General features: G+C 28.9%; 1 protein-coding gene across 1 annotated transcript in view; it reads left to right on the top strand.

Annotated features, from left to right (window-relative positions):
- Positions 1-13452, top strand: part of LOC129958601 (uncharacterized) — a 32612-nt gene extending 19160 nt beyond the window's left edge. Inside the window, exon 2 of the mRNA XM_056071189.1 lies at positions 12238-13452. Within this exon, the coding sequence (XP_055927164.1) occupies positions 12238-12431 (194 nt within the window). The 3' untranslated portion in view covers positions 12432-13452. The remainder of the gene's footprint in view (positions 1-12237) is intronic.
- The last annotated feature ends 733 nt before the right edge of the window (positions 13453-14185 follow it).

Here is a 14185-nt window from a genome sequence, read left to right as displayed (position 1 = left end):
TCACATATTATTTGACATTCTGTGTTCTCGGGAAATGGAATATTACTGTAATAAAAATGAAAATTCAAATCTAATCTGTAATCTGTGCATCTTTTCTTTGTATACGTAACTGCAAATTTATAATAACCATATTGATTTATTTTTTTAAAGCTAGAATACAAAGATTCGTTTGACGAAAAACTGGCACCCTTTTTCTCATGAGTTATCATAATGTCGCACCTTATTGTTTTATTCAGACAATTTTTCTCTCTATAATGAAACTTTATTTTTTTATTGCTGTGACAATCTTTTATGAATTATTTAAGTTTGATAATTGCATACCATTTTCCCTGTTTCTTTAACAATATTTTTGTCGTTGTTGTTAATTATAAGTTTTTGTTTTGAAGCTAGGCACTGATAATTCCGCACTCGACTGTTCTTTCCTTTAAAAAAAGTTATATAAGTATCCCTGTATTCAGAATTTTATGAAATAAATGTCCGAATAGTTTCCTTCCACTTGAAAAATTTCCAATGAATAAATTCACGGTTGATGGTTAATTGTATTAGTTTCCCATTGGGATTTCATCGTGATACCTGAATTTTTGATTCTGTAAAAAAGGTAGTTTTATATTGTTTACAAAAATTTTGTTCGATTGTACATTTTACTATTTGAATTATTTTTTATTGTTTTGCAAAGATTCCCAATAGATTGGTTTATTCTCCTTTCTCGTGATATGCTTTTTCTTTTCTTCCTTTGAATATTTAATATTAATAAAAAAAGATTACTGTATAATATCTTTAAATAGCATTTTTAACTCACGAAATTCTCTTGCCAGTGAAATTAACGTATTTTCTTTGGATTTTTTTTTTTTTTTCAAACGCTTGCTACATTTTTTTAAATCAAAATTCTACAACAAAATGGATCAAAAGGGTGCCACTATCAATTTTAGATGAAATCAGAAATAAAAATGCGAAAGCTGCATTTCAAAAACTGAAATCAAAGATTTTATTTTTAATTTGCCTTATATTGATGAAACTTTTCGAATGAGTTTTTCATTTATTTAAGTGTGCTGTTCTATAAGTTGATGCACTTAACAGGTCTATTTTTAATTGAAGTGTCTTAAATTGTATTGGTTTAAATTTAACTGTGATTAATTTACATTTCACTTTGATATGTTATGTACCTCTAATAAGTGTTTACTCCAAAATAACAAGTTAAAAGAAAGATTAATGCTATTTTTTTGTAATGAGTAACGAGACAATAAAGAATTGAAAAGAGCAACGTAATTCATTTTAAGTTATCCATAGCTACATGCATCAACTTGCACCTCCGTTCCCCCACTCCCTCCCCGAAGCACATGTTCTATAAAACAATATAACGTCCGATAACTATTAAGCGTTTTTACAAAAATCCTCTGATAGTATTTATATTAGTTTCGATATCTTTAAGAATTTTAAAGGTATTTGGTTTCTCTTCTATCAGCTTTAATATATACCTTACTAAATTCGTTTGAAAATTTTAAATTTCTGTGACAAGTCGATTTCGAGAAACATTTTTCTAGGTTTTCTAAAATTGGGCTGTTGAACGTCCGAATCCGGTGTCAGTTCAAGTGGCTTAATAGCCGAGATCTTTTTCTCCCCCTGAAGTCTGTTTTATGTGATGCCATCGCACTTTTCTCCAAGAAAGTCATTAACCCAAACCTCGGTTTCTTCTAACAAGCCGTTTTAGAATGAAAGAAGTGGGAAAACATGAAAGGCCTCTTAAATAGGTTACCCAACCACCCCCCTTCCCTCTCTGATTTCTTTACTGACTTAGCGAAAAAAAAGTTGTGTCGTGCAGTATGAAAAACGGAATAATAAGTAAAGCTAGTTAGGACTCGTCTAGGTTGCGATTTTTAAATTTTAGTTCGACGTTCAAAAATTAAAATTCTTTCTAAAGATTAGAAAAGGTGGCGCTTTTTAAAATTCCTTTTTAAGAATATTAAAAATTTATCGTTAAAATATAAAATTGACCTATTTAGCTTATAGTAATCAACGTCATCTATGTTTAATTTAGAAAATTAGTTTAATTTTGTCAGTAAAATTTCTCTGTGAGTCTCAGCTAAAATTGTGCCTAAAAAACAAAAATGGGTGATATATTCTTAATGCAACACTTATTTCTGAAAATTTGCAAATAAAGTAAATCTACAAATTTTTATTTTAAAGATACTAATTTGTTTGGTTTTCCCTTACTGACTTTTAAAAGGTTTTAATAATTTCCTTAAACTGAGTCAAGTTTGAGTAGCTTGACTTTTTTTAAAATCCTGTTTAGTTTCTGGTACACTCTTTTCTTTTTTAGGTAGATTTTCTAGAGCAAGACTATCTATTGCAATTATTTTCATGATACGACGAAAATTTCTGTACAATTTTTCCCAATCATATTTCTTCAGACCCAAACTCACCCACTTCATTTAAATGTACATATGCATAAACGCTTTGTCCATATTACCTTGTTGAACTCGCCATCTGTAGTAAATTTGGTGGGATATGTTACAGGAAATGCCAAAAAAATCTGTTCCGAGTTCATAGTTTGACTATTTACTTACAAGGGATGGAAATTGTGAATTTCAATCCTTAGCTTCGGCTGACATTTAACCTTAGTATGTGATACCTAATTGTAAAGTATCATCGGTTGCATCATCTCCTGCATTGTTTCATTCTCTCAGCTCCAATGTTGAAAAAATGAGGTGAAAATGCAGGTGGAGGTGAAATTCTCTTTTCCTTTTATTTCCAGACAAAAAAAAAAAAAAAAAAATAGAGAGAGAAAGAAGAAATCTTACTTTTAGTTTATCGATAGGATTATTTATTTAACGCTTGAAAACATTATAAATTTATCCAATCATTAATCTTTTTTCCCCCTAAAGAATTTTACAGATAATTGCCGTTTTATTAGTTGTATCCATTGACTTTCAGATATTATTCTGTGAAACATTTGTAAATAGAATATTTTAATTACTTTAAAAAGTTGCAATCTTAATTTAAAATTTGATTCTGAATAAATCTGAGATAAATTAGCATTATGTTAGATAATAAATCTCAAAATATATTGAAAATAACTAAGTTCTTAAACAAATTATCTGCCGATGCAGAAATAAAATGCTGTTCAAAATTTTTCTTGTTTTGACCCTACTTTAATTCATGATTAATTTTATTCGAGCTTCAATTGGATAAATTGTTAATGTCTGTTTTGATGTCACAGATTTGGAGACATAGAGTGAAAATAGTTAAAACATGAAAATTTTCTTGAATTTTAAAATACTCAAGCTATGCTTGGTGCATTTTGAAATGACCAATAATGCTGTTGTGCATTTAGTTTTGTAAAGTAATCATTTACTGATGTCAGGATTATTTTTAGTTATAATTAATCAACGGTTTTCGTTCATTGATTGAGATTTTTCCACAAAAGGAGTATGAAAAGAAAAATAGCTAAGTTTAAACGTAAGAAGAAGGGAGGAAAAAACGTTTAAAAATAATTATCATTTATGAAATGCATCCTTTTTGCGAAATGGTTTATTTTAAAAGCTAGAGAAAGAATACATAGAATAATCGTAAATGTCGGAATTTGAAACAAATGAATATAGATAGCTTAATTTTGTTGAAGAAACCGCACGCATTGTTTTCGTGTTTCCTTTGTTTGATAATAACAATGACGAAGTGTAGGTAAAGTACTAAAAAAGTGCTTTTGTTTTTCCTAAAACCGATTTTTGCATCCTGAATTCCGCTTAATTTAAATAAAATTTTATTTAGAATATTTTAAGAAATTAAGAAGAATCTTGATTAATATCACAATTGTAACGAAATAAATTGTTTCGGGTTTTTTTTTTTGGTTTTTTTTTTGACAGAAAGAAAGAGATATTGAAATTTCAAACGGAATTTACATTTATTTTGAATCGTTATCATTCTTGGACATAATTGCTTATTTACCACTTAACATCGTGCCCATGCGTCATACGGGCATCATATTGTTTCTCAAACTTAAAAGCTTAAACTTAAAATCAATCATTCACGGATGCTATAATTCGATACAAAAATTGCACATAATTCACAAATAGGGTAACAGGTTTTCTAAGTATTCTAAAATGAATCGGCAAGATTGCACATTCCGGAAACAGAATATATTATCTTACTAGATAATAATTAAACGGCTTAGAGGTTAATTTGTTGTGTTAAAGTAGTTCGACTTCAGTCGGAGCCAGTGCAGTTGCTCAGAAGATGTATTATATTTTGAAGCAACTGTGATTTTTTGAGTTCTGATAAAATCATAAATATATACTAACGATATCATAGTAATTATACGTTTACCAGTTTTCTTTGTAATATCCTCAACAAAACATTTCGCCAATTAATTATTTTTTTTAATCATTTTGTCAAAGAGTAGTGAATCGTGAGTTCAAAATATTCACATCTTTCTCGATTCATAAAAGTTATACAAATGGACGTCCTGTTTCATGGGAGTTGCATACTATTTAGTATCTGCAACATTCTTTTATGAAAGTTCTTCTGTGGTAAGTGTGAGGCCTTCTGTCCATTTGCTAATGGTGAATATTTTAAATGTTTCATCAATTAAAATGAATCTGTTTTAGGATAAAAACGACTTCTCAGTTTTTATTTTATTTTGACTATAATTATTATTTTAAGTATTAATTAGAAATTCGTTGCCTGTCCGATTTAGAAATATTTTTCTACAGAATAAGGTTAAAAGAGTGAAAGTATGACTTTTATGTAATACGTTAAGAATTAAGAAATGATTTATTTTTTATTTAAATATGTATATCAAAACAAAATCATTAAATACTCTTTAATAAATAAGAATTTGAGTCACATTCAATATAAATTGTATTTTAATATTCATCGTGACTTAATTTCCTTATTACATTGTTTTCTATGCCTCGTTCTTTTACATTTTATTTCCATATTTTTAATAAAAACTATTTCCCGCTTTTTAATACACTAATGAAAGCATGTTTCTAAAAACTTTGTTTAATTTATTGTTTTATATTTTTTTAGTCTTTAATTATTTTATAATTGAATGTCATAAGTATTGTAGAATCGTTTAAATATTTTCACAAATTCACTACCAAATAGGGCCGCTCTCATAAAATCAATTTCTTAAGTTCTGAAACTTAACTTATTGCTATCTATATGAATTCAAGAAGTACATGAAACTAGTTAAATAAAAGCATGTTATCACTTACCAACATTGTGTAATCTCGTGTATCAGTTACTTGCTAATAATTTTTACTGTCTGGACCCTTGACCTCCGTCTTTTTCTCCTTCTGCAACTCTGTCTTGGTTACAGAAGATCTTAACAAGCAAAAAAAAAAAAAAAAAAAAATGCTTGAAAGCCCCAGCAAATTTTTTAATAGCTATAATTGTACATATTCCTGAAAACAAAATTTTAATATTTTGTCCATTTCTTCTGTATCATTTCCTTTGTGTTTTTCTTTCTTAAGCATCAGTTTTTAAAAGTTCGTTTCTGTATAAGTTATCCTATTTCTTGGAACGAGGCCAGTGAAATGATTTGTGCAAATTCAAGTCCTTGCCAAATTCTACTCTACGATGAGACGGCAAAACTAGATTTGGTAGTCCAGTTATATAACTTTCCCATTCATTGAAGCAAATTATTAGGAAAATATGTTTACAATTGTCAACATTGTAGGTCAAAATTGTTTTATAAATTGGGATGTGTGCACTTTTCTTTTACTAAATCACATCCAATGTTTTCAGTCTTCATCGCTGTCTACTCGTTAATCATTTCAATCCAAATGTGTTTCATTCCTATCACGTCACGACAAGAAAAAGTGAAATGAATATCTTCTTTAGTGCAACATCTTATGGAAAATGAAATTCCCACAGTCTCAGAATTTCCTGTAAATAAATGTGCTAATATAAAATGTGATTTTATAACCTTATTTACATGAGTCATGGTGATCTGAGATTATTAAAAAAATCATGATGCTTTTTTTAAAAATCATTATGCCACTGTACTATTCTGTAAAACAAAAGAAACGTCTTTCTACTAATGAGGATATAATTTTTAATCCATGTTAGTTACAAAGTATGCTTATTCCGCAGTTCTTTTAAGGTTTGAGACTTATCAGTTAATATGCACTACAATAATTTGCTTTAGATTTCTTATCAGTTAATTTACAATCAATGCAAGGTCATGTTATCGCTTTCAAATCAAATGGCCGACGATCAATACTTGAAATCTAAAATAACTGTGCATCGTTTAATCATTTATATATTGCATTTTAACTTTATAACTAGTTAACTTGGGATCTTGAATAGACCTAAGTTTTGAAAGTCAAGTCCGAAAATTTGTTTCTATTAAAAGATACAATGAATGTTGTTTCTTATGAAGGTTGGAAAAAATGTTTTGCAAATATATGAACGAAATAATTTATATAAAAAATGAAAAGGGTTCTTGTGAAAAATTGATTACTTAAACATTAGATTCTTCATCTATTTATTCTTCAGTGTATATTTAGGCTTAACAAACCAATGCATTTTATTAGGAAACAATTATATCTTGAATAAAACTCCCCTATCTTCATTTTTAGTCATGCGTTCTTATGGTTAAGTACTTTTTTTCCCCCGAAGCTTTACAAGTGAGCCCATATGCCCCTAAAAAAGTTAGTTTTATCCCCTCAGTTACATGTGTTGATTTTTCTTAATCCCTTCTTATACAATGACAAGTTTGACTCGCGCATAGAATTTCTAAATTTTTTATTTTAAATCAGCAATTAAACGAAAGTATTAAGTAATTTAAAATACACAAATCACTTGAAAATCCAACATTACCTGAAATAACTTTATATTATTTTAGGGATTAAAATAATAATTGTCCAAAAACGATGTGCCATTTACTTAAGAAGTTAAGTAAATTCGTATATCAGGGGGTTAATATGTTATATATAAATATTCTATGAATGACTATTTTAATCATCTTTTTATCAAGACATCCTTATCCAAAGTCTATTAAAAATTTATAAGAACCTGTAATTATATAATCTTTGCCACGAAGACAAAAAATTGGAAGAAAAAAAATTAAAAGATACGCTCCCCAATTACATAGTTATAATACTGAATGCAAAAGGTAGTAATTTATTAAACATATTTAATGCACAATTGAATAAATTTTTTTAGTGTAGCTAAAAATCTGTCATACCACATATATTTATTTTTGTCGTCAATTGCGGTCGGTTTTATTTTAGTGTAGTAATTGCAGCCTGATAAATTAGAGTGCATTAAACAGATATTTTACTGTTAAATTAACTTAATTTACACTTAAGCAATTTACTTATGTGAATTCAAAATAAATTCCTGGAATAATTTGGCTGCAGTTAAATAATTCTTCTTAACATGCATATGCACAAGAGTGTCGAAAGTAAAGAGTGCTTTATTAAATTTAATTTAACCATTAACTAGATTTTTGTCACACAATTCTCATAGTGAAATAGATAATAAAAAAAAATCACTAGTTCGTTACCGAGGAAGTAACAATTTGATGAAAAAGATGACGATTTATTTTAGAACTTGAATTTGAATGATGAGTCAGAAAAACCAACTCTATCGCCATATTCATGTGTAATATAAAAGCTTCAATTTCCCTTACAATTCCACTGGCAGGTAATCGGACTACTCGATGAAAACAATTTTTTTCTCCATAACCTATGATAACATCTTAGCCGAAAGAAAAAAATTAGTAGAAAAAAATTTGATAACTTATTCACTTGCCAGATTATTCTAATAAATATAGTACAAATTATAAATTGAATGAACGGCATTTAAATCAGATGACTGAAAATTTGCGGACTTAACATCGTCGACATCCCTCTCATTGAATTCTTAGTCGACCGATTAAAAATGTTTGGTAAAATGTGATATATTGTTCACATGTCACCTTGTCGGTTATATTGCCAAAAGTAGTGCAAATTAAAAGTTTGATAAACGACATTTGAATCAGGTGTCTTAAAATCTGTGGATATAGTGCTCAACATTCATTGCATTCAATTCATAGTCGACCGTCCAAAAATTGTCAGCGGAATGCAAATATCTTTTTCGCTTTGTCAGACAAATTATATGAGCGTTGAACGATATTTTAATTAAATATTTGATAGTCTGCAGACTTGAATCAACCATCACCGCATCGAGTTCATAATCGACCGACCAAAAATTGTCCGCAAAATGCGCCTATAACCTTGTCGATATCTTATTCACTTGTTACCTTGTCGGTTGTATTTCCAAAAGTAATATTATAAGCTAAGTTTAAATTATGAACGATATTTAAATCAGATGTCTGAAAATCTGCGAACTTAAGGTCTCAATTGCATTCAGTTCTTAGTCGGTTTATCAAAAATTGTTTGCAAAATACGTCCTCTTATTGACCTGGCACCCTGTCGATTATTTTGCCAAATATAGTCAAACCGCTTTAATCTTTACTTGGATATTTGGAAAGCTTATAATATATTAACTTTAAGATGGTTTATAAATAGTCATGTTGTGCAATTTCTACTGATGTGCAACTTTCTAGAATCGTCCTGAAGTGGTGAAGACTATTGCCGACAAAACTCGCAATCTCTCGTCGACGGGGGGCAAGAGGCTGCCGACAGGGGGGCAGTTGCCCCCTGCTACCTCCACCTCTGCTTTTGCGGCGTCCTTGAATAAGCGTAGAGGAATATTTCTTCTGGTGAAAAACTAAAATGACTTCTGTTTATCATGTCTTTACTAACAGCAGCAAGAAAATTCTGGAATACCATATAATTTAAGATCTACGTAAATAATTCATGAAAAAAATGTACCTATTTTAAATCTATTTTTTATTTTTTGTACTTATTTTATTTATTTATTTTGGTCTTGATTGTACATCTAACCATGGTGATATTTCTCTTAGGATGTCCCACATGTAATAAGCTTTATTTCTCAAGTTCGAAGCGGTTTTCAGAACTTTGGTTCATATGGGGTTTTGAATGAGGGCACTCCAAAATTGAGATAAATTCATTGCATCAAAGCATATAATAGATTAATTGTAAACAATATTTTTTTTATTGAAAACTTTGCAATAATTTAAAAATTTTGTTATTCGGTTATGTATGTACTTGTTCAGTACTTAGCATGAGATTCGAACTTCATAAGTTTAAAGATTAAATATTAAAACATTTTCACAGAAGCCTATTTTATTCAAAAATTTACAATATTCATTTTTCTGTAGCCAGGTGAGTAGTTCTGAATTTTTTTATAGAACAAAGGCAAAAAAATTTATGAACAATCGTGTATTACAAATAATCGGGTTCAAGTTGTGTTTATATCGATACGTGGTGTCTTGTCGGCTGTTAAAATTTCAGGGAAACGAAAATAACTTTTAACGGCTAAATAAGGTGTAAATAAATATATATATATATTATTATTTTATGAAATAGATATTCTTATGCATCTATTCAATTAAACAAATTTTTTGCAAATATTTGAAGGAACTATTTTTATTTAGTTCCAATAAATGTGATCAACAGATTCATCAAAGGTTATTCAACTACTGAATCATTGATTAAAATTTTCACAATAGCAAGAGGTATTCTAATACAAACAAATATTAAACACACTTGTTGCCATGGAAACGCTTCTTTTTAGTATTCGTGCTAATTTAACAATCATACATTCTACTCTTGTATCATATGTTTTTACAGAACATATAAAAGCTTAACCCATATGATAAATAAAACGATCGCTTAAAAAAGATGTAAAGTATTGATTATTTTGAAAGTTTTGACTCCATAATAATAATAATAATAATGATAAAAGTTTTGAAATTTCGTGCAAAAAAAATTTTGAAATTTGACTCGTTGACAAAGTTAGGAAAATTTATGTTTTGGACTAAATATACCCGAACAGCGATGGGATTTAAAATTCTAGAAGATCGAGATTAAATCAAATCAAATCAAATTGAGAACATAACACGACAGTACCGCAGAAAAATTTCAAAATAGCAAGAATTGAAAAACATTTTGTTACCGTTGTTTACTTGATATTTGCACTGGACAAGAAGCGCAAGAATATCACTATCTTAATATATGCTTTGAAACCGGACTAGTTGTGTGAAGGTCTTTCTGTTTTTCGTTATTTGTGACATAAATAGGATTGCTCAGAAGACCTTCGACGAAGCATTCTCTTTTTCTCGCTCTCTCCTTTTTAATACAACCCACTTACTGATAAGCGACCATCTTAATCTCTTGTTGCGACTTAACCCAACATTACACAGTGATTCATGATGTTTCCATCACTGTCATTTATGACTTTTTTTAAATTACTTTGGAATAAATAGTTAATAAACATCCTGCATTTTTAATTTCATGGAAAAGTTTTTGTAAAGAATTGTTTTTAGTCGCTTTTATGTCATCGTTTTGACTTCAAAATGCATGTTTTTTATAACTGTTGCCTTATTTTCACTCGTTTATTTAATTTCTCGCAATTTTTTCCCCAAAAAAATTTTAAAATCATACTGCGTGAGGTTAAAATTATGCCAGTTGGTCGAATTTAGCTCAAAACTGTCTTACGCAGGGTATATTATTCCTTTAACTATTGTGTAATTTTTTTAATTATCTAATTGGATGGCATTTTTCGCTTCGATAATATGCTGTCCTATCATCTAATTTAGAATTCATAAAATACTTGATGTTAGTGAATTAAGTGTAATTTGTATGTCGAATTATAGCATTTTTGAATTATTTTGATTTTAGCTTATAGGTTATCGAAGGGATAATTCGATGTCCGTATGATACGCAGGCACAGTTAGTTAAGGAGTTAAATCATATTTCAAGATTTGGAACTTTCATAATCTTTTGAAAGTCCTCTTATGTATACAGTATCCTGACTTTTTACACATTCTTTCGAATTTTTTCAGAAAGACTTGTCTAATTATCTTGAACTTTTATCACGTAAAGAATATGCTTCAATTTACATTATTTTATTGAAGATTCGGTTATGAAGACAACTAATTACCTGAAATCGATAAAGAAGAAAATGATTTCGGCTCACCCCGTTTCACAGAAAACTAATAATGACTCATTTTTATCAGTGGTTTTGTGTGCTGTGAGCATTACATATATGCATTTTCGTAAAAAATTATGTTAGCACAAAACTTATGGGGGAGAGGAAATTAGTTATTTTTGTACTTAAAAATGTCCGATTTTTCTGAATATAGTCGCTGTTTTTACAAAAATGCGTGTAAGTAATGCGCATAGCCGACAAAACCATTGATAAAAATTACAAGTCATTATTAGCTTTCTGTAAAACGTTTAGTGAGCCGAAATCATTTTCTTCACCGATTTCTCATTGATCCTGTAAATGACTTCGTGACTGAATATTCCCTGAAAAAAATACGAGTTGCAGTATGTTATTTGTATGGTTGAAATTCAATAACAGTTCGTCCATTTGAGTGTTTGGTCATTGAGTTCTTGAATTTGAAGTTCTTAACCTTCGCACATAACAGATACGAGTAGTGACATGACATTGAAATTACTTATCAAGTGGTTGTGCATTAAGAAAATGACTAGTAGTTACATTGAGCAGTAATATTAAAATATTGATAAAATTTCGAGAGAGAGAAAGGAAATAAAATAAAAGGCAAAATGTTACATATAATGTTTTTGGTGAAATCGGTTCAGTGTCATGTCGATGTGGTAAAGCTAAAATTAGACTTTATATATAGATGAGGCGATGAGATCTCTTTTCAATTTCCGGAGATGTTGGAGAAAAACGTAGATTCGAATATATTTAGTGGGCAAGTTTGACAAAACTCATACTGGCGTGTTTATCAAAATTTAAATCACGCTTCTGATTTTGATAAATATTTTTTTTTCTTTTCCATCTTTTAACCCTTCTTAACCTAACGGCACTTAAAAATCATACCTTCGTAATATGACTATTTTTTTTTCAAAAGAATAGGAAGAGTATAGATAGAGCAGGTAGAAAGTATCGGCAAAAGACAGAAATTCAGAATATTCAATTGTGAATTAAATTATTTTAATAATTTTTTTTCTCACTTCTGGGCTTATTCTTCACCAAAACTTATCTAATGAAATAAGTAATAGTAAAATTGAAATATTAGGGATATAATAATTCGGTAATTAACGGGTTAAAATACAAATATTTATTAATATCTTAAATCTCTTTTTTTTTAAAAAAAAATATCCTTTAAATGTTTTCAATTTTCTTTTGAAGGTGCACCACCAGCAGCAGATGAGAATATCCACAACCCAACCGACTTCATGAACAAGCTAGCTACTTGGGACCGCAGTCATTCGATTGACGAAATACTGGAAAAGCGCCGACGATCTGTTTGGACTTTGGAGATTTTTGAAAACTATGGCACCAGTGAAGAGAAAATGGAAAAGCAATTTAATTCGGACTCGTGAAATTCCACGATAGTGGTCAAGGAGCATTCCACGTTGATTTACAGCCAGAACAAAGCTCATTGATACTGCTGGATAATGATTCCCTCTGGAGATATGCATATTTTAAAGTTCTACTTAACATATTAGTGCAGCTGATGTGTTTCAAATCATTCACCAAGATCTTAGTCTCAGCAATGCAAGTTGAGATATTTCACATCTTATTCATGACTGTTGAACCACAAACGAATTTTAAAGTATTGTTTACATAACCTTATATAAGTAATATGTATATGAAACATACAGGAATTTGGAGAACTAAACTATTTGTGGAATGCCACTTATGTTTTAGTTCTCTTCCTTTATGTGCTTATTGAAACTGTTGACTTTTAACTTGCTTTTCGACATTTCCTTTGTGTAAATCTAATTTAAACCCCTTAATATTTCTAAAGAATGACAAATGCTTTCAATCTCAGTTTATTTGTATTCTCATTCAGGTTATGACATGGATGGACATTGCTGTACTTTCAAGCTGCACAAGTGCATACGGATTTCTTTTTCATTATTATTATTATAAATTGTGGACTTATGTTTGAGTCTCGACAACAGATGTTTTTTTAAAAAAAAATCTGTATTTAATTTAAATATTTGTAAATTGCTGAAATGTTTGTGTAATGTACTGTGCACTATAATGTACTTACAACTAAGGAATATTTGTCTCTAAAAAAATGAGCTGTTAAATTTTTAAATATGTATCTATGTACTACTTAAAATGAGTTGCCAAATGCAAATTGTGAGCACAATTATATGAACTTTCTACTCAGTCATTTCAACTACTCTAGCATTACAAGAGATTAAAAGTATTATGTGTAATTCATTTCAACGCTTTATACATTCGTCTTTTGTCTGTTATATATCTTTTTCTAAAAGAAAACATGAAATACTTAAATTTGTGAAATTGCCTACTATATAATGTATTTACATTAAGAATGATTAATTATGTATATAAGTGTTTTATGAAATAAATTTGAAATTCTTTATTGACTTTATTTCCTTTTCTATCTATCATCAAATAAATGACTCATATGAAGTAATAAATAGTTCTTCAAATTTGTTCATTAGATTTAATGATTTCACTAATGTGTTTAAGTAAATCTGTTATTCTAATTAATATTCTGTAGTAAGTTATTTCCCATTAAGTGTAACTATTAATGAAAATTATTTTTTTTTGCTACTTTATGAATAATATGCAATATTTTATATTTTCATTACATGGTTTTTGAGAGGTTAATTTAATCATTTGTAAATTTAGATGCTATCAACAGTGATTTCCAAATAAATGCACAGAACAAAATAGTAAAATGTCTTCTATGACGAATATTTGTCAGGTAAAGAGAAACTGTGTTTTTAAAAAGTTTGTAAAATTTTAGAAAGATACTCTTACATAACATCCCTCCTCTTATTTTTTAAATCCATGTAAAAACTAATTTGAGTTTCTGGATTTCAGATTATGAAAAGAGGTTTTCTAAATATGTATAAATTTCTGTATCTAAAATAATCCGTATTCTGTTGGAATTTATTTCATGTGTGATCAGTGGCTACTAAGTGAATATAAATGCCATCTGATAAAAAAAAAATGAATTCAGGTATGAGATTTAATTTTCAACTAATTACTTGGCCATATAATTTCTTCATTTTGATAATTCTAGAACTTAGTGATGCTTTTTAAAAATAAAAACAAAATGCGTTATGCGTTTTTGACCATCAATAAAAATATG

Source organism: Argiope bruennichi, chromosome X1 (assembly GCF_947563725.1).
Source record: "Argiope bruennichi chromosome X1, qqArgBrue1.1, whole genome shotgun sequence".
Lineage (NCBI taxonomy): Eukaryota > Metazoa > Arthropoda > Arachnida > Araneae > Araneidae > Argiope > Argiope bruennichi.
This window is presented reverse-complemented; position numbering and strand designations above follow the sequence as displayed.